Source organism: Eschrichtius robustus, chromosome 12, assembly GCF_028021215.1.
Source record: "Eschrichtius robustus isolate mEscRob2 chromosome 12, mEscRob2.pri, whole genome shotgun sequence".
Lineage (NCBI taxonomy): Eukaryota > Metazoa > Chordata > Mammalia > Artiodactyla > Eschrichtiidae > Eschrichtius > Eschrichtius robustus.
This window is the reverse complement of record NC_090835.1, coordinates 32,081,500-32,107,166: the sequence shown is the minus strand read 5'-3', so window position 1 is coordinate 32,107,166 and position 25,667 is coordinate 32,081,500. Positions and strand designations below refer to the sequence as shown.

Genomic DNA, 25,667 nt, shown 5'->3' with positions numbered 1-25,667 from the left:
CTCACTGCTGGTATCTTCATTGCCCAAAACAGCTCTTGTCAATAAATATTTGAAATATTTATTCAATGAAATAATTTATGTTAAATGAGTAATTAATCTCCACTTTCTCATTAGAGTATTTTCCAAACTTCATTTCATTTAGATTCAACAAGATGCTTATAATTTTTTTCTTTATAGTAGACAATATGCTTTTGAAGATCAATTTTTTCAGTGTCTGGCCCTCTATCCTGGTAAAAGTCAAACTTTTTTGATCAAGCACCCTATTAGTAAAAAAAAGTTTTAAGCACACACTACCAGTGTACACATACTTATTAACAGATTATATTCATATGGTATCACTGTACTAATATATATATTTTTAAACCTCAAAAGGGGCATCTAAAGAATATTAAGATAAACGAATTTTTGTAAAATGCCAAAATAAGTGTCATATGACACTTTTCCGATCATGTAACTCTTTTTATACTGAAAAAGCTTCTCCCAAAAGCTCCCTGGCAGACTTTAAATCCAGATCCATTGGCAAGCAACGGGTCATGACCAGGCTCATGTGTAAAATGGTCAACAGTAAGAGGAGTGAGAGCACCAGTGCTGACTTAGACAAACCAGGAATGAATCCCTATTATACATGGCTACATGGAGAGTGATTTCCCAAACAAAATCAGAATTCTGTCAGCAAAGATGGAGTGGGTAGAAAATGGCTGTTGATAGGTAACCACGCTATCATAAGCTAATATTGCAAGTCACGACATACCCTGGGGATAAGCTTTATTATTTAAACACTTGATATAAATCCATATTCCAAATAGCCTTCTTAAATTTGTTTTTACGAATGTCTTACCGGATCTTGTTAAGCAGTCATTGTTTTTGCCTTATAATGTAGCTGACACAGAGCTTGGGCTAGCTCCTACTAGTTTATGACATTCTCTTACTGTCCACTTACAACTGCATTATGTATCTTCAATTTTTAGTTCATTGCAGGAATCCCTCAGGGTACCTTGCATACCATCTATGACACGTGGCCATTTGACATACAAACTGAGTAAGGGTGTCAATGTTAATCCATATGAAATATTTCATACAAAAGCGAATATTCCAGTAAATCCTTCCCTTATCCTCTGAGTTGTTTTGGCACCTCTGGTGAGAGTACACCCTACTTTGGAGAACAGATATCTATCCAAAAAGCCAATGACTTCCTGACTATGTGACACAGTAGTTTACACTCACTTTCTGAGTTTAAAAGAGCCAGGCCCCAAATAATGCCATCAGCGCCCCTGACACAGGTTCTATAGCTCCACTGTTCCACTATAAAATCTCTGTTCCTCTCTGTTATCCACTTCATCTCCCTTATCTATTTGCAACTCCTAGTTCCACCTTTTTAAAAATTTCCCCCAACAAGTATGAATCACATATAACAGAACAGAAAGTCTCATGGTTATAAAAAACATATCCAGAAGTAGTAGAATTGTATTTATAAGATTTCACAAAAGAAAAACTTATGGTTGGACATGCTTTGTTCATTTGTTTGTTTGGTTTTGGTTTGGGGCTACTTAATGGAAGCAATATTAAGATATAGTTTGCATAAAGCGAAACACAGCTTTTATTGTTGTATAAACACTAAAACATCCACTAGCTGAAACATATTGCAATCCTCAAAAGGGCAGAATTAGTTTTTCAAACATGCAATTGATAAATAGGCAAAAGAGAATAAAACAAATCAGTATCAGAAATTATCTTTTAAAGAAATTATCCAGGGTCGATCTATAGTCCACATTCTGTTAGGCATAAAACAAATAAATAGAAGGCACCATGAGCTACCCTTCTCAAGAGCATAAATACTTAATGGTTTTACACAGGCAGTGACGATTTGCCTTGTTTAAATGAGGTGGTGGCCTGCATCATTTGCTGCTGGCATGACTGAAATTGCCACCAAGTTGGTCTTCCTGTTTCTTGTTTTGCCCCACTCCAAATCATCCACCATATAGCCTCCAAGTGTTTTGGGTTATTCCTAAAATATAGATTAGCTAAATATATGTTAATGCCCCCACAGTGTCTTTGGGATAAAACCAAATTCCTAGGCACATTTACAGATTCCTTTATAGCCTGGCACCCACTTAAAGCTCCAACTTAACTTCTGCTGCCCTCATTGCCAGTCAGCCATACCAAACTATTTGCCCAAATGAGCCATGCTCTACCCACTGTTCCACCTTTGCACGTACTAACCTCTTGTGATAGTTAATTTTATGTGTCAACTTGCTACGGGCCAAAGGGTGCCCATATATTTGGTCAAACATTATTCTGGGTGTTTCTGTGAGGTGCATTTTTGGATGGGTTCAATATTTAAATGAACAGACTGAGTAAAGCAGGCTGCTCTCCCTAATGTGAGTGAGCCTCATCCAATCAGTTGAAGGCCTGAATAGAACAAAAAGGCTGACCCTCCCTCAGATAAGGGGGACTTCCTCCTGCCTGATGGCCTTCAAGCGGGAACATCAGTTTTTTCCTGCCTTTGGACTCAGATGGAAATATCATTTCTTCCTAGGTCTCAAGCTTGCTGGCCTTCAGACTGGAACTACACCGTCAGCTCTTGTGGGTCTCCAGCTTGCCAGCTGCAAATCTTGGAACATGTCAGCCTCTATAATCATGTGAGCCAATTCCTTATAGTAAATATATGTACAGAGAGATAAAGATCTCTCTCTCTATATATCTTTACACATATACATGTGTGTGTATATATATATGTATATATAAAACACATTCTGCTGGTTCCTTATACACCCCCTCATCTATGTAACGAATTCATTTTCATATTTCAGAGAGTCACTGTCTTAATAAGTACACCTTTCCCACACCAAGACTATGGCTCTTTTATATAATTGTTGACTGCTCACTTGCTGACTGCCTTTTTTGTCTTCCAGTCTAGAGTGTGAGCTCCTTTTAGGGATCATGTAGTCTTACCAGTCCCTGGTGCTGCCATTAGAGTAAGTGATCAAGAAACACTTGATGAATGTAAATTAATAGAGGTTGAGTAAGATTTCAGCAAAATTCCAAAAGATTTAGTTGTCCTTCCCCCCCAAATTACAAACCTGAAACCAGTCAATGGTACAGCAATTGATGAGGGATGGGAACTGCCTCAAGCAATTTCGAAAGGCATCTCCAATGGGACTAAAGGCCACTACAACATGAAGATTATCTTTGCAGCGATTCACAAAGAAAGCAAACAGGGCTAAGGGGCTGAATTCATCGTGTTTATTGCCAGCCTGAGCCACAGGACGAACACCCTAGGGAATACCAGAAAAAACCTCATAAATAAAAACATGTATGCTGATAATAAGATTAGTAGATATTGGAATATTAAGAATTTTTATTACTCCCCTTCTAAATATCTTTAAATTTTTGTTTTTATATCAAAATAATGGTTTTGTTATAGCTTGCACTTAGAAGACTACTTTCAATTCTGTAATTCTATAATTTAAAAACAAATATCTGCCAAAAATTTAACTTATAAAAATACAAAAGTTCACCAAGATATATGTGTGGGACTATAATTCAACATTGTTTTTAGGAGGAAAAAATATAAACAACTAAAGTGTCCAGTTAAAAACATTATAGGGACTTCCCTGGTGGTCCAGTGGTTAAGACTCCACGCTCCCAATGCAGGGGGCCCGGGTTCGATCCCTGGTCAGGGAACTAGAGCCTGCATGCCACAACTAAGATCCTGCGTGCCGCAACTAAGACCCGGTGCAGCCAAATAAATAAATAAATATTTAAAAAATAATAAAAAATAAAAATAAAAACATTATTAAACATCCATATATTGTAATTTTATACAACTGTTAAAAATAATGAGATGCATCAACATGTGCTATGGCAAGATCAGCAAGATAAAATAAATGCAAGAACAAACTGTGCAACAGTATGTATAATACGATCCTTTTCGTTAAATTAAAAAATATATAGGTGCATATGTGTGAGCACGTACACACTTTTTTATGGAAGCAATCACAAAGAACAATTAATAGTGGTTATTTGGGTGAGAGGGACTTAAGGGAGAGTGAGAGAGAGGTCTTCATATTTTATCTTGGACATTCTTCTTGGTTTATATAATTTTTTTTCCATTTTGGACGTTCTTATGTTGTTTGAATTATCTAATTTTATTCTTACAATATTTGTATTTTTTGAAACGTTAATAGAGTTGTTTGGTAATGAGATTATAGGTCACTTTTAATTTTCTTCCCTTGTATATCTCTATATGAGAAAGGCATCTTACATGTAGTTAGGCATAATGGCTCTAGAACCAGACTTCTTGAATTCAAATCCCCGCTTGCAGCTGATTACCTATGTGACCTGAAGGCAAGTTACTTAACCTCTCTGTACCTTAGTTTCCTCATCTGTAAAATGGGGAAAAGAGTACCTACATCAAAGGATTGTTGAGGAATCAAAAAGCCATTACATGTGAATACTTAAAATAGTTCTTTCCACATAGGTAAGTACCTTTCAGCTTTTTATATGCTACCTTTCTCCTTGTTCAAAGCAGAAAAGGTTTCATAGTCAATAAATTATCTTATAAATAGATTTAAAATTTTTTCAATAGCAAATTTAGGGAGTGGTCACAATGATCATACAATTTCCAATGTTATAACAATGAATTTATTTCTAAAAGAATTCTCTACTATAGATATATGATAGCTATATCTATGGGAAATGGTAAGTCAACTCTGTATATTCATTCTGACAGTAATTCTCAAATTACGACTATTATGATCAGTGTCAATCTATGAAATTATGTTCAGGTGGTCTACCTGCATTAACTCTGAGTTAACAGGGGGACATTCAGATAGAGAAAGGTAATACATGGTTGTAACTGTAGAACAAGAGTTCACGAAAGGGCCAGGATGGTGATATAAATATAGGGGTTATTTACACAGAAATATTGGTTAATGCTTCTAGAGTAGAAGTAGGGAGTAATACACACACACACACACACACACACACACTTTGGGAGCACAACTGATTCTGGGGAGCAAGAAAAAGACTAGTTACTGAAGGAATAATTAGGGAGATAGGAAACAAACTGAGTGAAATTTCATAGCAGTCAAGAGAAAGCAGAGTTTAAAAGAAGGAATGATGAATTATTTCAAAGATGAATCAGAATTTTAAAAGGGAACTGAGAAAATATCACTAAATGTGGTAAATAAGTCACTGCTACACTGAGAAAAATATTGCAATAATTTAATTCTGCAAGGAGTGCAAATGGAACAGTGGAAACGGTAGTCAGGAAATAGAGGTTTCTAGAACTCAGAGGTTCTGAGTCTAGAACGCTGATGTTGATGCCAGAGAGATGTGCTGAGTCTATAAGAGGTGCCCTCTAGGCGGTGCCAGGGCCAAGCTACAGAGGTCAGTTATAGAAAGTGAGGTTTAGAGTAAAATGTTTGCCAGATGGATGAAATAAGCAAAGTGGTCTTCAAAGTGGGATGCAGGGTATGTAAAGAAATTAATATAACTTCTTTTACATTACCTTTTATATTTTTAAAAATTAGTATAAAGCAAGCAAAAACAGGAATGCATTTCAGTACCCCTGAGTTCTGACCATGACTATTTCCTTGTGGAAAAACTGGTACAGTGTTCCTAGGGTGGAATATGAAGGAAAGAAGTTCTTAAGGCTACTGTTGGGTCATACCATAAAATAGTGAAGCAATGGAAAAGCTTTGTAGCAAAATGATGAGAAGAAAAGATAAACAATAGCTACAGTGAGCAGAAAAGCCTTGCAAAGCTTAGAAAATCCCACTCCCCAAGGTGCCCTATTCCTTGGGTAGGAGTGTGAGGGATGAATTTATCCTATAAATTAGGAGAATTACGATTCTTCAGCAGCCTTAGCCACAACCTGGATGCTACTTGGGATTTTTTTTTTCCTTTCTCCTTCCCCACGCCAGGCCATGAACTGGTAATGTATCAGATTTACTGAGGGCTTTCTAAGTGCCTGACATTCCATAAGCGCCTTACATTCTATAAGTGCCTTATTTCACTTGATCCTCAGAACTCACAACAACTCTATGTAGGAGGAACTATTTTGTGTATATAACAGTTTCATTCCATAGACAAGAAAAGCAGGGTGCTTGAACAACCAGGGTGAAACCATTTTACTCCAGATGTTATCACTAGAGGCTGGAATGAAGCATCCTGATGTGAGTGATAAAATCTGTGGGTAAAAGTAGTTATGGTACATGAAAGGGGAAATTACTAGCTGAAATCTTGTATGGGAAGATCTTAGAAATGGGGGTCAAAGGTCAGGACATCTGAAGTACTGGGTGCTTCAAAAATGTATTTTTTTGTCATTTAAATCACAAAGCATGACTCTCAGATATATCAGAATTAATACAAGTAGTTTTGTTAAAATTTGAAAATTTTACTAACCAGTGGTAAACCATAAAAGCTAATCAAGTAGTGTTTTAAAGCTATATTTTCTCATATCACTGTAACCCTAAGATATGATTTTAAATCTCTAATCACTCATAAAACATGTTAAATAAGATCAAATGGATGAAACACACTGTCATCATTATGGAAAAAATCAATTAAAATAATTAAAATTCTGTCTCATAACTATCGAAGCTATTTAAAATTCACCAAAAAAGTATTAAAATAATATACATTAAGTTTTCAATTACCAAAATCCTCTGCACAAGATATATTTATCATGAAGAGCAGAAAAGCTTCAAGACATGTTGGGAGCAGCACTCCCTAAAAAGCATTTACCTCCATCACTTCTTGTTTTTCATCTGCTGCAAAAATATTAGGTACTTCTCCAGTATTGAGCACACTGTCGATATCCTCTAGAAAAGCTTCCTCTTTAATCTGAGTGTCCGTGATTAGAAAGACTGTCTTCTGGCCCCTCATGCCCACTTTCCTTAATAGAACCTTAAAATAAAAATGTACTTATAACCAGAATCAGGTGGAAATCTGTTGGTTTTGCTTTCCTTTCTTTTGATAACATCTCAAATTTAGAGTAGTACCTCTTCCATTTTGGCGGGGCTGTCAATCTGGGCCTCCATTTCTCCCACCCTTTTGGTGGGAGACTCCAACTGGCCAGTTTGCCAACCCCTTAGACATAGTCATTGATTCAGAGTCTACTTCAGGGACTGAGATGGATTTCAAAACAGAAAGAATCTCTGTCCATCTAAGATCGAAGATATAAAGACCAGTTCTCTACACTAACTTTTAGGATGTAGAATTTTAGTATGTCAGGGTCAGAGAAAGTTTAAAAAGTCCAGTAATGTCTCTCTTATTTTTTTCCACTTTAGGTCATCTCTCTTCTGGGGCCTGCAGAGCCCTAGGCACATGAAGATGAAGCCCCAAGTATGTACTCCACTATTCTATTTGTTACTGGAACAGCAACACAGCTCCAAAGAAACTATTAAGATTTGACAACATTAATGACATCATCATCATCACTGAGGTTCATATTTAAGTCTACTGGAAAACATACATTTACCTGAAATAAGGCCTCTCTGAACTAGAATAAAGGTAGAATCAGCAGCAGCCATGGTAACAGCAGTGGATAAGACTTAAGTCATAAATCCTGCTCTGCTGTGCATACCTTCTCTCAACTTCAGTTTCCTCATCAGTAAAACACAGAGACAACCATACCTGCTGCATTGAAGTGTCATACCTATAGAATGACAGCATGTATATAAAGCACTTAAAACAGTGCTCAGCACACACAGTAACTGCTCTAGGGATAATATTATTATCATCATCACCAGTGTATTTAGCACACAGCTATACAGGTTGGCTCTCTCTTTACAGATAAAATAATGCATTGTAACACATATATGTAGAATCTAAAAAAAAAAATGGTTCTGAAGAACCTAGGGTCAGGACAGGAATAAAAACGCAGATGTAGAGAATGGACTTGAGGACACAGGGTGGGGGAAGGGTAAGCTGGGACGAAGTGAGAGAGTGGCATGGACATATATACATTACCAAATGTAAAATAGATAGCTAGTGGGAAGCAGCCACATAACACAGGGAGATCAGCTCGGTGCTTTGTGATCACCTAGAGGGGTGGGATAGGGAGGGTGGGAGGGAGACGCAAGAGGGAGGGGATATGGGGATATATGTATATGTATAGCTGATTCACTTTGTTATACAAAGGAAACTAACACACCATTGTAAAGCAATTATACTCCAATAAAGATGTTAAAAAAATAATGCATTGATATTATTTTAGACACTAGATTTGCTCACAATTTTACCTTCAGGTCCTCTCTCCATTCATTCATACCATAGCTCTTAGAAATTTCTGGTTGGAAAATTTGCATTTTTGCCATGGATGTAGCCAGACGAGTTAAAGATTGACGACCACTTCCTCCAAGTCCAACAAGCAAAGCATTTCCACCAGACTGCTTTAGAATTCGACATATTCGTGATAAATGTTCCAATACATACCTATGAAATATCGATATTATTATACTTGAAAATATGAATATAAATGTATATTTACACATAACTATCATTTTGCTTTCCTAGAAGAATGGACCTTGCTGCCCCATATATTACTATCCCAATTTTAAAGAGGTAATCATCAAAAAGCATGATTTTTCAAATGCAGTTGCAATTGGATCATTTGATGTAAAGGAAAACTATTTGAGGTACAAATTCAGGAAATGTACTATACAAATTATAAAAATAAAATGAAATTGTAGTCATTTATACTGGGAGTATATTATTGCTTTTATTAAAAACATTTCTTTGGGAATTCCCTGGTGGTCCAGTGGTTAGGACTCTGGGCTTTCACTGCCAAGGGCCCAGGTTCGATCCCTGGTTGGGGAAATAAGATCCCACAAGCCACACAGCTCGGCCAATAACAAAACAAAACAAAACAAAAACCCCCAAATTTATTCAATCTTTTAATACTAGGATTTCTATGAGAGAAATAGAAAATCAGTTATATACAAAATAGTAAATTCAGGAAACGTAGCCTCACTAGTAATTAGGGGAATTAAAACTAAAGTCACAAAGTAGGCATAGAGGGAACTTACCTCAACACAATAAAGGCCATAAATGACAAACCCACAGCCAACATCGTTCTCAATGGTGAAAAACTGAAACCATTTCCACTAAGATCAGGAACAAGACAAGGTTGCCCACTCTCACAACTCTTACTCAACATAGTTTTGGAAGTTTTAGCCACAGCAATCAGATAAAAAAAGAAATAAAAGGAATCCAAATCGGAAAAGAAGAAGTAAAGCTGTCACTGTTTGCAGATGACATGATACTATACATAGAGAATCCTAAAGATGCTACCCGAAAACTACTAGAGCTAATGAATGAATTTGGTAAAGTAGCAGGATACAAAATTAATGCACAGAAATCTCTTGCTTTCCTATACACTAATGATGAAAAATCTGAAAGAGAAATTAAGGAAACACTCCCATTTACCACTGCAACAAAAAGAATAAAATATCTAGGATTAAACCTACCTAAGGAGACAAAAGACCTGTATGCAGAAAATTATAAGACACTGATGAAAGAAATTAAAGATGATGCAAATAGATGGAGAGATATACCATGTTCTTGGATTGGAAGAATCAACATTGCGAAAATGACTATACTACCCAAAGCAATCTACAGATTCAGTGCAATCCCTATCAAACTACCACTGGCATTTTTCACAGAACTAGAAAAAAAATTTCACAATTTGTATGGAAACACAAAAGACCCCGAATAGCCAAAGCAATCTTGAGAAAGAAAAACGGAGCTGGAGGAATCACGCTCCTGGACTTCAGACTATACTACAAAGCTACAGTAATCAAGACAGTATAGTACTGGCACAAAAACAGAAATATAGATCAATGGAACAGGATAGAAAGCCCAGAGATAAACCCATGCATATATGGTCACCTTATCTTTGATAAAGGAGGCAAGAATATACAGTGGAGAAAAGACAGCCTCTTCAATAAATGGTGCTGGGAAAACTGGACAGGTACATGTAAAAGAATGAAATTAGAACACTCCCTAACACCATACACAAAAATAAACTCAAAATGGATTAAAGACCTAAATGTAAGGCCAGACACTATCAAACTCTTAGAGGAAAACATAGGCAGAACACTCTGACATAAATCACAGCAAGATCCTTTTTGACCCACCTCCTAGAGAAATGGAAATAAAAACAAAAATAAACAAATGGGACCTAATGAAACTTAAAAGCTTTTGCACAGCAAAGGAAACCATAAACAAGACGAAAAGACAACCCTCAGAATGGGAGAAAATATTTGCAAATGAAGCAACTGACAAAGGATTAATCTCCAAGATTTACAAGCAGCTCATGCAGCTCAATAACAAAAAAACAAACAACCCAATCCAAAAATGGGCAGAAGATCTAAATAGACATTTCTCCAAAGAAGATATACAGATTGCCAACAAACACATGAAAGGATGCTCAACATCACTAATCATTAGAGAAATGCAAATCAAAACTACAAGGAGACATCATCTCACACCGGTCAGAATGGCCATCATCAAAAAATCTACAAACAATAAATGCTGGAAAGGGTGTGGAGAAAAAGGAACCCTCTTACACTGTTGGTGGGAATGTAAATTGATACAGCCACTATGGAGAACAGTATGGAGGTTCCTTAAAAAACTAAAAATAGAACCACCATATGACCCAGCAATCCCACTACTGGGCATATACCCTGAGAAAACCATAATTCAAGAAGAGTCATGTACCACAACGTTCATTGCATCTCTATTTACAATAGCCAGGATATAGAAGCAACCTAAGTGTCCATCGACAGATGAATGGATAAAGAAGATGTGGCACATATATACAATGGAATATTACTCAGCCATAAAAAGAAACAAAATTGAGTTATTTGTAGTGAGGTGGATGGACCTAGAGTCTGTCATACAGAGTGAAGTAAGTCAGAAAGAGAAAAACAAATACCGTATGCTAACACATATACATGGAATCTAAAAAACAACAAAAAAAATGGTCATGAAGAACCTAGGGGCAAGACGGGAATAAAGATGCAGACCTACTAGAGAATGGACTTGAGGATATGGGGAGGGGGAAGGGTAAGACGGGACAAAGTGAGAGAGTGGCATGGACATATATACACTGCCAAATGTAAAATAGATAGCTAGTGGGAAGCAGCCACATAGCACAGGGAGATCAGCTCCGTGCTTTGTGATCACCTAGAAGGGTGGGATAGGGAGGGTGGGAGGGAGGGAGACGCAAGAGGGAAGAGATACGGGGATATAAACCAATCCACTTTGTTATAAAGCAGAAACTAACACACCATTGTAAAGCAGTTAGACTCCAATAAAGATGTTAAAAAAAAAAACAAAAAACTAAAGTCACAGTCAGATACCATTCCACTCTCCTTCGACTGACAAAACTTACCAAGTCTGGCAATCCTAAGTGTTGTGAAGGGTGAGAAACAATGGAAGCTCTTAAAAACAATAATTATTTTTGAAGATACTTTGGCAAAACTTAGTAAAGTAGAAGATGCTTACATACCATGACACAATAATTCCATTTCTAAGAATATAGCCTAGAGAAGTTCTTACACATGTAACTAAGGAGACATGAGTGTTCAAATCTTTTTTTTAATTACATAAACTAGAAATTACCTAGAAGTCTATCTCAGAAGAATGACTACATTCTGTTAAAATTATACAATGCAGTGCAATACAGTAGTAAAAATTCATCTTTTGTGACTCTCACAAACAATCTAGAATAAACCAACTTGCAGAGGAATGTGCACAGTATGAGACATGCAAAATAAGATTGCATATATGTTTAGGAACACACACGTGTAGTAAAAGGCCAAAGAAACACATGAGTTTCTTTTTACCCCTGTAAGGTACAATAGGGATGCAGTGAGGGAGGGCTGGCTACACAAGGGACTTCAAATAAATTGCTAGTATTTTATGCCCTTTTTTTTTAATCAAAGTATATTTGATTTACAATACTGTGTTTAGTATTTTATGTCTCAAGCTGGGTGATGGGTACAAGATTGTTCATCATATTTTTATATCTTTTTGTACATTTTAAATATTTCACAATAAAATTTTATAAACAGTAATTTTAACCATCAATACCAAATATAGGTACCTAAAAATGACAAGATTCATTCTTGCTTTGTGAGTTTGATTATACTCATCTAAGCATTGTTCCACGATGTCACTAAAATCATGAATATTTGGAATTTCAATATAAACTCTGTCATCTCCTTCAAGGTCAGGATTCATATAGTCACCAAACATGAGATTTCTTAAGTCCTCTTCAGTTACCTATAAAAATGGAAATCAACAAATTATATTAAAACTTAAAATTTTTTCTAAAATAATTTTAAAACAAAAATTTTTCTGAAATAAATTTAAGAAAATTTTAAATTTTTTTCTAAAATAAATTTAAGAAAACGTTACACAAAATTTTGTTTTATCTATGTTATGGGATGATTATCAATTAGATAATTCTTTTAAATATTAGGATAGTAAATAATATACTTGTAAAATTAACACCTGAAATTATACTATATCCTTAGGAAGTTAAAAAAACCCAGTTTTTTCTATCATATAAGTTTTTTGCCCCCAGGGGCAGGAAAAGTCATTCTGAGCATCCCATTTGTGAGTCATTACTAAGGGATGGTTACCATGTTAAGCACCTTATATCAATTATATCATTCAATCCCTATCATATAACTTCTATGTTATACACATAATTCCTCTGAAAGCAAATCTTCTCAAAATAAATACCTATCTATGAGGAAAGTTAAAAGAATATGATCATTAAGAAATAAGTTTGTTATAAAGCAGAAACTAACACACCATTGTAAAGCAATTATACTCCAATAAAGATGTTTAAAAAAAAAAGTAATAGTATTCTTTCAAAGATAAGTTGATTGTAATAATTCATGCTATTGGATTGTTTTAACTTAATATATTTTTAATCACTAAATATACTCACTGGTGCATTCCCTTTCCTCAAATGTGAAAAGATACTATCAAATGATTCTTTAAAATGGTCTCTTATAACATTTTTGGTTAAAGTGAACAGCCAGAATCGGTCATTATCATTAATGAGGCGATCATAAAACACTCGGAGAACCTCATGCACAAACAGACGGATCATAGTGTGCTTGCTCTGCACGGCACCTCTTTCAATGAGCAAGCAGCCTCGGATGACATGTGAAAAATCCCGTAAGTTGAAAGTGTAATGAGATTTTGTGGGAGTGGGCAAAAGATTTTCCATGGATTGCTTATATATCTGAATATGAAAAAAGCAACAAAGCAAAAATAAAATGCTTATAATCAGCAAAGTCAATAATACAAAGCCAACAACAATGTAATATACTGTAAAAGATAGTATATTATATAAAATATTTTATTTATCCTATCAGATCATATTGACTTGGAAAATTGTATAGTACTGAGTCTAATATAGCATATATCTATTTCTTTTGGTTTATAGCACTCAACCAGGCATTACAAAGTTGAGGGAACTTAATATTATCTGATTCCATCCAAGCTCAAGAAGTGACAAAGCTTTTATTTCCCAGTAATTATGGTTGTTCCATTTAAAGGCGAATGACCTGGGATTAAATAGTTAACAAAAACTTTAGTAGAAAGTGAAATCAGATAACTCATTCTGAAGCGTTCGAAATGAAGAGGATGATGAAACAATTTTCTTTGACCACCACTGACTTCAAAACAAATCAGCGTGTTCTCTACCTTCCCTTCTCTCTCGTTTTCTCTCTCCCCTCTCCTCCTCCTATCTTAATCGGCTATAATAATATCAAAATGAAGTATATTTTTACTACATGCTGAATTCACCAAATGAAGTTTAACATCCTCTTTAAGAAAAGTAAATTAAATCTTTTATAATATAGCCTGAAAAAAAATCCAAATGAAATTATTTTTTATTTATATATGTTCTCTAATTCATCTCCCCTAATCTCCACACATGGTAGGTCTACAATACATCAAAGACAAAAAAAAAAGAGGATCCTTTCTGTATCCTCTTTTGCCTAACCAACTCCCCTCTCTTTCCAGGAGATGCCTGAAATATAACTACCATATTTTATAAATAGAAGAATTTTTCTGTATAAGTACAGAAATTATAATGTACTATCTCTTTGCTCATAGTTTCTCTATTTTAACAACCCAATTTTCCACCAGAACAGGGGCAGAAGAGCTTTAGAAAGATACAATGCTCTTGGAAACTGATGGAATGATTCTAGGGAGCTTTTTGCCTCTGGTTGCAGTGATGCCAAAGTGAACCCCACTGTATCGAGGCTCCAGAAAGGTTAGTTCAATGAGATTATCACTAAATTACCTTAAATACATTTTTTTCCCTTTTACCATCAGCGATGAGGCTGGCTCTGGCCTCTGACCCGAAGCAGGTAACACACCCTGAATAAGTTAAAGGCTGCTCTTTGGCCATATGGGCAGTCTTGTTTTCTAGTCCCACCCTTGTATTCTCTTTTTTTTTTTTTTCACTGCTACTCCTAAGTTATGTGGTCTGGCAAAAATAATGTATTCATAAGCTTCTTAAGTTTCTTTCTTTTTTTTTTTTTTGACACAACATGAAGAATGGGAGGGAAGAGAGAGAAGGGAAAATTTGTAAATACTGGAGTAGGAACCCAACAATTAGGGAAACACCCACAATGTGGCAGATACTGGTTCTGGATGATTTCCTTATAATAACCTTGTGATATAGGTATTATCTCCCATTTTAGTGATTAAAAAAGTAAGTTTCTGGAAGGTCAAGTTACTTGCTCAAGGCCAGATAGCTAGGAAATAGCAGTCAAGACTCAAACCCAGTTAGATTCCCCAATTTCAAAGCCTATGATCTTCCTGTTCTCAAGCCTTCCTAACAGCTTCTCTGACGCTGAAGACTAAAGTGGCTAAGGGAAAAAAGAAGTTAAAAAAAAACAAAAAGGAAGGATCAAATAAGGATATATGTAGTATTAAAACACTCTATTGCATTCTTTGCTCACCTCCATAGTCCCATTGACAATTTGGTTCCCAACTAAAAAGTACTCAGGAGGAAATTCACGAGTCCTAAGGTAGAATGCTACAATTGATGAGAAGATTCGGAGCATGGTTTCATCACTAAAAGTATTAATAGTGCAGATGTTGAAATGTCTAATAAAACGGGGAGTGACTGGATTTCTTCCACCACCTGGAGGGCCCATGGCAGCAATCAGTTCGATGTCAACCAATGTGATTTTACTTGTGTCCTTAAGGTCATACCTTGAAAGCACATAAAAATTCCAAAACAATCAGTTATAAAGCCAACAAGATGGATTCAAAAGTAGATCTCCTTAGAAAATTAATCTGATTTTAGCTTCTTTAAATGGAAGAAGATTAGATAATGCTTGGAGTGAGAAAGAAGTTTTTTTTTAAGGATTCCTATAATTTTTATTTCTTTTTTTTTTAAATTGAGGTATAACTGACATAACATTAGTGTCCGTGTACACCGTAATGATTTGATATTTGTCCAAATTGTAAAATGATCACCACAATAAGTCAGTTAACATTTGTCACCATACATAGTTACAAAATTTTTTTTCTTGTGATAACTTTCAAGATTCACCCTCCTAGCTACTTTCAAATATGCGATACAGTATTATTAACTATAGTCACCATGATGTACATTACAGCCCCCTGACTTCCTCATTTTATAACTGGTAATTTGTACCTTTTGACCCTCTTCACCTATTTTGCTCCCCCTATCCCTCGCCTCAGGCAACCACCAATCTGCAGAGAAAACTTGTTTTAAAGCAGCACTCTATTTCTCCTTTCAGTGACACTGATTCTGTTGCCCAGATTCTGGGTATCTAGAAGGTCCCTTCCTCTTGCTCTTGCCTTTCTTTTTTCCAGTTCTTTCCAATTTGACTCTCTGCTTTGCCTCTTCACACTCCAAATCCAGAAGCATGGATGAGAGATCAATCTTTTTTGTGGATGGTTACAGGTAAATGACAATATGTCTCACTTTGCCTAGGACAATTGTTGTTTGTGCCTGTCCTGTAGTAACTATTAACACTACCCTTTTTCTCTCAGAAATGTCCTGGTTTGAACAATAAACTATATACTTATTCTACTTACAGCTAAGTCCTGATTTCTTTTTCTCATCTCAAATCTTATCTTCAGAGCACAAAAGGATGTATAAATAGAACCTATACACAATTTTGTTATATAAAAAGAGACCCATCAGGGAATAACAAAGCTTCAAAGAAGTTTTAACCAGAAAGGGGTATACAAATGACTCGGTTTAGCTGGAACCACTCAGAGTGAAAAGCTGCTTATTTCCAACAGGTCATAAAGTCCTTTAATATTAAGTTCTTGCAAAAAAGGGGGGTGGTTATGGGAGAAATCTATACAGCCAGTTCTTAGTCTAAAAGTACCATAGAAAGTATGAAAATATGACTTGATTTTTGGCAACAACTCTAGTAACTGTCAATAAGGGACTGGTTAAGTAAATTATAGCAAGATCCACAAAACTAAACAGTATTAAAAGGCAACAAAATGAATGAGATAGACAAATAATATAGATAGGTGAATGAGACAGACAAATAATATCGATAAATATTTAAGTGCAAATAAGTTGCAAAAACATTATATGTAATATGGGTCTTTTTTAAATAAAAATATATTTATACAGAGAAAAACCTTGCAAGAATAGGGAATACACACTATTAACAGTGGTTATCTCCTGGAGGCAGGATTCCAAGGGCATGCAATAACAACAACAAAAATATAATCCCAAAATATGACCTAGCTTCACAATTAGGTTACCCTTACCTTGAGATAAAAATCATGGCATATTAGGGATTAGGAAAGTATTTTAACAGGAGGAAATGAAGAATTATTAATCCGAACTAAAAGATACAATGTCTTATTTGTTGGAAACTAACCATGTCATCATAAAATAGGGTGGGAGGAATGGAAGAGTTATCTACGAAATTGCTGTCAAAACCAAGCCATCCCAAGGATACAGTACTCCCAAATAGTTATAGATAATATAAAGAATTTTAAAATGGTAGAAACGTAGGGTGCTGGTTACGGTTAATTAGGTTGGAGACTACCCACAAATTCTCAGCACTGGGTGATGGTAAAAGATGTAATTTGTAAATTATATTTAATAATTGAAAGTAGTAGATAAAAAGGACAAAAATTAATACATTATTGAATAAATATATCTCCAATACTGGATTATTCTTCCATGGTATAAAAAGGTATAGAAAAGTCTTCCAAAATTTTCTTTATAGGAAAATCTGAGCAACCATTTTCTTCCATAAGTAATTTGAGAAAATGTATTATTTTGATGTGAGAAATTAAAATAGAAAAAGAGAACAAGAAATAACTTCAGCATGGCTACTTAAGACTTTAATTAAATAGTTACCAATTCCCACAGTCAAAAAACTGTCGTAATAATTCAATAGGAGGTTGAGCTCCATATTTCTCCAATGCAGGCATATTCATGTCATCTATAAAAATTATGCACTTCTTTCCCATAGGTGGTCCAAAAACTCCTTTGCGTCTTTTATCCAGCCTAGCCATAATAATGTTCTAAAATATAAAAAATAAATAGTAGTATATTTAAAGCCATACTTAACACCAGAAAAAAAAAAAGAAATTTAACAGTCTAATTATGTAAGGGAATAATGCCAAGCAACACTATGTGCGTGTTTATTCATTTATATTTATTCATTTTAGGGTTATACCAAACTTCATATTCAACATCATTCAAAGAGCATATATTGAAATCCTTCTATGTGCTCAGAATTGTTACATGTTTATATGTAACCAATTGTTACACCTATTTATATATTTATATTGTATACACACACACACAAAATATTTTCTATATTGGATACCCCAACATATCTATTAACTTTAACTTAATATCTAAAAGCACTAATCTAAATTTGTAGTATTTTGAAATTAGGGAATTCTACTGGCTTAAAACAACAAAAATGAGCACCATAGATCAGGAGAGAATGGACAGATATAAATTTAGGAATGGATGATAAAAATGGTGATTAGAAAAGATCTCATGCAGTACTTTCATCTTGGCACCTCTGGGGGTAAAGGGTGGGATGCACAGTTTCCTGTCACAGAAGGTCATACAATAAACAGTGTATCGTTTGAAAGGTCTTTCAATGACAGAACTTCAGTAGGCAGCAAATACCCCTAGGGGACCATCTAGGAGAGTCTCGAAAGAACAAGTTCTCTCTCTCTCTCTCTCTCTCTCTCTCTCTCTCTCTCTCTCTCTCCCCCCCCCCTCTCCCCCCCGCCTTGTCTCCTTTTCTCTCTCTTTCCCTCTCTCTCTTCCACCCTCCCTCCCTTCTCCTTTTCTTCTCCAGTTAAGAAATCAATTGTTGCTTCTTGGGCTTGAAAAAAAAGATGACAAAGCTCAACAATTCAGTATTAATGCAAAAAATGTTCTCTTGAACTTTTGTCCTTAAAACCTGATTTTTAAAACTTACTTGTAATGCCAAAAAGAAGTTTTGAAGTTTTATTTAAATTCATAGAGGATTTACACAGCTGCTCATTTAAAATACAGTTTTAAATGCTAACCGAAAAGGCAAAAATATTAATAATTATAGACCCATGTTTCTGGCTTTTAACTAACCTGAACCTGATTGGCACTGGTCCGTGCGGAGAAATTAACATAAAAAGGAAAGTACAGGTCCTTTTCCAAGTGATTCATCAGCTTATCCTTCACATACACTGATTTTCCTGTACCCGTTGGACCCACAAGAAGTAGCGGCCTTAATGAAACAGTGAACATATCATTCAAAAGGAGAAAAAGTCAGAATACATTTCAATTAGACGAGGCTGGATTTAGTTGAAAACCTAAATAGTAATCAAATCATCTTCATCCAAAAACTCACATTTCAATTTATCATTGTAATTTCATAAAAGACTGGTGAAAGTAACAATTGGCACTCAGTTTTGCTTACTTACTGAAACTTAAATAGTAACAAACTATTATTTGAACAAATGTAACATTGCTATATGCAAAAACACTCATAAAACAAGTAGTAACATGCTTAACTTTTCAGAAAAAAAAAAAAAAGCCAAAGTTTGTCTCCTCAGAAAAGTGATGTATTTGTACTTTTTAGTTAGAGGTACAGGCAAGAGGGTGCCGTGTGGAATAGACTAATAGGATGATGACAATAAGAGAGGTTGAAAGTGTTTCGCAGTTATCTCAATAGCATAAAGCTTTTGTGAGAAACTAAATAACAATGAATTCTAAAGGTAACGGTTATATATGCCCATTAATAGCATTTTTGAACCAAGTCAATGTTACTAACTGAAAATACCTGTCTAAAAGCAAACTCTAAGGAATTCCCTATTCCAAGGGCTTCAAAAGCAGAGTTTCTCATTTTTGAGTGGTCTGAACTAATTTTAAAGGGAAAAAAAAAATCCTAAGAGTTTATGTTCACAGAACCCTGGAGAATCCCAGTTTGAGACATACTGAATTAAAAATTAAATACTGTCACTTTATTTGACAACTTGGCACCACATGCTACATAAAGACAAACACAAAGGCTGGCACTAAAACTTAGCAGCAGTAATCAGGTATAAAGAGTCATCTATATGACCCAAATTATGATAATATTAATTTTTAAAATTATCATTAAAGTAGAAACATAAAATTAATACTATAAACAAAAAAAGATCATTTAGAACTACAGTGATGCCTGAGAATTCATCTACGCTTTCCAGTCTGAGTAACACGTTATAGAAAACTATTTATTAAAATAATTTTACTAAATAAACACTGTTCTTAACTTGAGGTCCATGGATCAAACTGAAGAAATTCTTAGATAGTATTGAGAGTTTGTGAACTTAGATGACATAGAGTTTATACCTTTACTTTCACTACCCTTAACTAAAATGGAGCAATTTATAATATAGTACCTGTGTACTTTATTATCAATAATAATATTGATAATATTTGTCATCAATAGAAATCACAGATATTATACTAAATATTACAATTGTTAGAGATATCTCAAAAATATCACTTATGCCCATTGCTTCTTCAAAACTCTGATCATCATCAGACTCACTGCTAGATCTTATTATGTGTTAATAAAAAGCACATTATTACTACTATAGCTCAAACTTGTTCAATATTTTAATAAATATATTTTAATATGTGGTTTGCTTTATAATCCTATGTTTGTACTTATTCATTTAAAAGCATTATTCTGACAAATGGTTCATGGAACAAGAGAATTCCTGTACCAGGAATTCCCCAGAATTGACAAGTACCTTCCTTGCTTAATGAAGTTTTTAATATTAGCCTCTAAATGCAAAAATGCAACTATGGGTACAAAACAGGGATAAAATAATGTTCCCTCATAAGCTATTTTTCTTTTTTTTTAATTTAACAGGATAAAACTGTCACAAAATTCACTCAGAAACAGGTTCTTCATCAAAAACAAATAAACCATGACATTCATGCATATTATGTAAGCTTGTCCAGTTTAAATAATATTTTTTTAATAATTTTATTTATTTATTTTTTTACTTTTGGCTGCGTTGGGTCTTCATTGCTGCGTGCAGGCTTTCTCTAGGTACGGTGAGTGGGGGCTACTCTTCGTTGCGGTGCGTGGGCTTCTCATTGCCGTGGCTTCTCCTGCTGTGGAGCATGGGCTCTAGGTGCGTGGGCTTCAGTAGTTGTGGCCCACAGGCTCAGTAGTTGTGGCTGATGGGCTCTAGAGTGCAGGCTCAGTAATTGGGGCACATGGCCTTAGTTGCTCCGTGGCATGTGGGATCTTCCCAGACCAGGGCTTGAACCCATGTCCCCTGCATTGGCAGGTGGATTCTTAACCACTGTGCCACCAGGAAGGCCCCAGTTTAAATAATATTAATGATAAATTATGGTTAGTGTTTCAAAGAAAAGTAACTATAAAAGTATTATTAAGAAAATTGGTATGGATATGTCTATGGTACGTGCTAGCCTTTTCATCTTTTTTGATGTGCTCTTCTTATTTAAGTCTGAGTCTTTTATGTTCATCTTAAGTTATGAAAAACTAGCATAGGACATATCTCAAAAATGCCAAATGGGAAAATGTGGGTCATGGTTAGTCTGATCCCTCAGGAGTACAATTAACCTGTGAGTAGAATGCATACCTTTTTAACAGTAACACTGTAACTGACTTTTAATCTGCTATTACAAATAAAAGAAATAAAAGATGGCTTATGAGGCAACAAAGTATGATGGTAAAGACTTTGAAGTGGGCAATAGGAAACCTGGATTTCAGGTTTACCAATAGTAACAGATGTCACTATGGAAATGTCAATTAGTCCCTCAGGGTCCTAGTTATCTGAAAATGGATGACCTCAAAGCTCACTTCAAAAATCCTATGATCCTGGGCTTCCCTGGTGGCACAGTGATTAAGAATCCACCTGCTGGGCTTCCCTGGTGGCGCAGTGGTTGAGAATCTGCCTGCCAATGAAGGGGACATGGGTTCGAGCCCTGGTCTGGGAGGATCCCACATGCTGCGGAGCAACTGGGCCCGTGCGCCACAACTACTGAGCCTGCGCGTTTGGAGCCTGTGCTCAGCAACAAGAGAGGGCGCGATAGTGAGAGGCCCACGCACCGCGATGAAGAGTGGCCCCCACTCGCCGCAACTAGAGAAAGCCCTCGCACAGAAATGAAGACCCAGCACAGCCAAAAATAAATACATAAATAAATTTATAAAAAAAAAAAAAAAAAAAAGAATCCGCCTGCCAATTCAGGGGACACGGGTTCGAGCCCTGGTCCGGGAAGATCCCACTTGCCGCGGAGCAACTAAGCCCGTGCGCCACAACTACTGAGCCTGCTCTCTAGACTCCGCAAGCCACAACGACTGAGCCCGCACGCCACAACTACTGAAGCCCGGGCGCCTAGAGCCCATGCTCCGCAACAAGAGAAGCCACTGCAATGAGAAGCCCGCACACCACAACAAAGAGTAGCCCCCACTCGCCGCAACTAGAGAAAGCCCGCGTGCAGCAACAAAGACCCTACGCAGCCAAAAATAAATAAAAATAAAAATAAATAAATTTATTTTAAAAAATCCTATGATCCTATTAGAAAGGTACTATAATATTTAAAATGCATGTTTATAATAGAGTTTCTTACTTTGCATAGGTAATACTCAAATCCATTAGAAATGTATATCTAATTGTATCCATTGTAGGGACTATGATATCTTGAATCTTGACACATTTATCTCCTAAATTAGTGCTTTTAATTAATTCATTCCAGTGGATCCAGCGACCTCGGTTTTTCAACTAAAAGAGAACATAAATTTTAAAGTATTATAACCATGCACTTGCTATCTAAAAGGCTCTTTTTAGCACAGTTATCATACTTGCTTTTAAAAACTTTACAGCCTTTTCCTCCTTTATATTGTGAAATACGGTGGCTTCTCTTGTTGCGGAGCATGGGCTCTAGGCACGCGGGCTTCAGTATTTGCGGTGCATGGGCTCAGTAGTTGTGGCTCGTGGGCTCAGTAGTTGTGGCTTGCGGGCTCTAGAGTGCAGGCTCAGTAGTTGTGGCACATGGGCTTAGTTGCTCCGCGGCATGTGGGATCTTCCCAGACCAGGGATCTAACCCGTGTCCCCTACATTGGCAGGTGCATTCTTAACCACTGCGCCACCAGGGAAGTCCCTGTCTTCTTAACACTCTAATCTTTCCAGACTGCCTTCAAGATGTCCTTGTGCCTATATCAAGAATTTATCTGAGAGCCACTCTTATGTGGCTGAAGTTACAATTGACAGGACTTTGGCTTAATGTTTTCATATTTTAAAGTAAATGGGCAATAATCTAACTAGAAACAAAATATCAAATAAACTCATATTTGTTTCTCTAAAATTATTCTCTTTGGCATATTGATCCAGGCTGATATTCAGCCAGGACATATTGGAATGTCTGGACTGATTGTTACATTATTGAAGTTCTTCTGAACCAGGGGCTAAATAGCTGCTGTCTTGACACCCTAAGTGATCCTGATTAGTGAATCCACCCTCCCCCACACAGATATCTTCCTCTCCAAGTTGTCCTGCCCTTCCCTGGAGATCCTAAGGCCTCTCACCATCAATCAACAAAAGAGTTAGCACCTGGCAAAGAAGAAGGTCTCTTGGACTCCAGTGCTATGGCTGGCATCTAAGAATCTTTAAATATTTTCTGGCAAGTTGTATATGTATATGGTTTGTGTCTGGGTGACAGTAATTTTGCAAGTTTGGGTGAGTGTTTCTTCAGTAATTCATATTCTTAATTTCTTAGGTTTTAGCTTTTATTTTTATCAAAGTTATTTATGCACTATTTTAGAGTCAAAAATTTACAAGGTTAAGGAAAAACAGCAGTTTCCCACTCTTATTTTCTCCTCTCTAACAGCAACTACCTTTGCCTCTTTAAGCTGGATATTTTGATATTTACCTTCAATTCTTAAAGAATATGCTTGTGTTATCATTTCTTGATTTTTTAGTTTTAGAGATTATTCTATTGACTTCCCACTGTGACTAATGAGGATGAAACTCTCTTTCTGGTCATATTCTTAAAATCCTGTGTTAACACGGTTTTAGGGAAAGATTTCTGCACTGGCAATCAGGAGAGCTGGGCTCAAGTCCTGGCTGTGCTAGTCAGTTGTGTTTCTAGGTTTAGGTAAAATTGTAATAAGTCTCTATCCAGATCTTATGGCTCTGTGAAGTAAAATTTGCATGAATCAAATAATTATGCAAATGCTTACTGTTTAAAAGAGTCTTCTTGTGAATTCTTTTTTAAATTGGAGAAAATAGATTTAATTTAAATCTGAAATTATAAAATATTCTCAAAGTAAGTTTATCTACACTGTCCACAAGTTATAGGAGGAGAAACTAAAGAGAAGGGACTAAAATGCTAACCACAGGAGTCAAAGTAACTCTAGGATGGGAACCCAGTTTTGACTGCTGATCTAAGACTTTGTGTTTTACAGTTTATCATAACAAGCATTTTATATCATACCTCATACATGTAGTCATAGACTAGGCCTTTTTCATCAAAGTGGCATTCCCATTTACCCACAGAGTCAGGTATTGGGTTGCTTTCATCTTTTCCCAGTATGACTAATCGTATGTAAATGTCAAAAACAATGCGACCATCTGTATCACAACTTCCTCCAATGGACCAAATCAAAGAAAATATAAAGCAAGCCTGTTGGTTAAAAAGAAAAATTAAACTATTTAAAAGAAAATTTTAACAGATTAACTAAAATATAGTATATTAAGTTCTGATTAATCTACTTGGAAAAGGTCAGATTTACAAATAAAGTAGAATGGAGCACATCTAAGTCACGTAACGAATCATTCCTCTGGCACTATGTATCTAAATTAAAATTCTCATGCCAAATGACCTAAGAATTTCTCTTTTAGGAGTTTATCTTCAAATATATTCCCACTGGACAAAACGATATATGTACAAGAATATTTACTGCAACACTGTTTGTGGTAGCAAAATATCTGAAGCAACCCAAATGTTCTTCAATAGAAGTCAGCTTAATTGGAATATGCTACATACACTGGAATACGTGTAGCTATTTAAAAAAAAAAAAAATAGGTAACCCAATACTGATACGGAAAGATCTCCAAAATATATTGTGAGAAAAGATGCAAATCAGTATGTATAGTATGCTAACATGTATAAAATATGTATACATATAGAAGAGGATATGCATCAAATATCTCTAGCAGGCTACATGAGGCACTGGTAATAGTGGTTGCCTTGAGGGTGGCTGGGGGACTGGTATGGGTGGAAAACTTACTTTTGTCTTTTGAATTTTGCTCTAGGTACATGCCTTATCTAGTTAGAAAAATCTACCCAAAATATTTTAAGAGAAAATTTTCTGTGGCAACAAAGTGAAGGGAAAACCATGGGAGGGAACTGCTATTATCACAGAGTAGAATAGAAGATAGATTGAAAGAGGAGATCAAGGCATTTGAGAATAAGGTGGTGGATAGGAAAGTAGCATAGACCAGGGAAGAGTACAGAACACCTCTTTCCTTTGGCTCCCTGAGAGCCTTATTCTCTGGCATTCTCTGATCTCTAGACATTAACTAACCTGGACCACTGACTCCTTCCTACATATATCCTCTATGAATTCTGCCTGCAATGCTCCAACCAGCTGGTTGGATGCCTGCTCCTAGTCTTTCGTAGCCAGTTTGTTGTAGCCTACACTCTAGCTTAACATTTAGACAAGATCAATTCACCTTAAGTCCATATTGGTTTAATACTGTCACCTTATTAAGTGTTTATTAAATTATGATCTTTCATAAGTAATAGGGTGTCTTGATTCATTCTGACATATTTTACTTTCTCTAAATCATTTTTTAAATCAGAATACCAGGTCAGGGCAACTTTAATGTCTTCAGGTATTCTTTTGGTGCTCACCAAAAAAACAGCTCTAGGTCTTGTAATGTCTTTCTCAACACAAGTATCATTTGCCAGAGGCATATTTTATTCCATAATTAAAAAACACAATAAGTATAAAACCAACCATAATCCAAACACGAATGTGCTTGCTGGTAGGATCGTTTTCCACCACGTTACAGAGTAGTACTTCAAAGAGGCGTGTGAGAGATACAACTACATTGCTATCGCTTGTAGGAATCAGTTCCTT

General features: G+C 35.8%; 1 protein-coding gene across 1 annotated transcript in view; it reads right to left on the bottom strand.

Annotated features, from left to right (window-relative positions):
- The window catches only part of DNAH12 (dynein axonemal heavy chain 12), a 219,539-nt gene that overhangs the window by 65,533 nt on the left and 128,339 nt on the right, over window positions 1-25,667 (bottom strand). The window contains exons 34-44 of the mRNA XM_068557202.1: window positions 25,545-25,664; window positions 24,017-24,205; window positions 22,154-22,305; window positions 18,647-18,785; window positions 17,414-17,580; window positions 15,006-15,261; window positions 12,974-13,273; window positions 12,119-12,297; window positions 8,250-8,442; window positions 6,751-6,912; window positions 3,081-3,275 (exon numbers count right to left, since the gene is read on the bottom strand). Coding sequence (XP_068413303.1) covers window positions 3,081-3,275; window positions 6,751-6,912; window positions 8,250-8,442; window positions 12,119-12,297; window positions 12,974-13,273; window positions 15,006-15,261; window positions 17,414-17,580; window positions 18,647-18,785; window positions 22,154-22,305; window positions 24,017-24,205; window positions 25,545-25,664 — 2,052 coding nt within the window. The remainder of the gene's footprint in view (window positions 1-3,080; window positions 3,276-6,750; window positions 6,913-8,249; window positions 8,443-12,118; window positions 12,298-12,973; window positions 13,274-15,005; window positions 15,262-17,413; window positions 17,581-18,646; window positions 18,786-22,153; window positions 22,306-24,016; window positions 24,206-25,544; window positions 25,665-25,667) is intronic.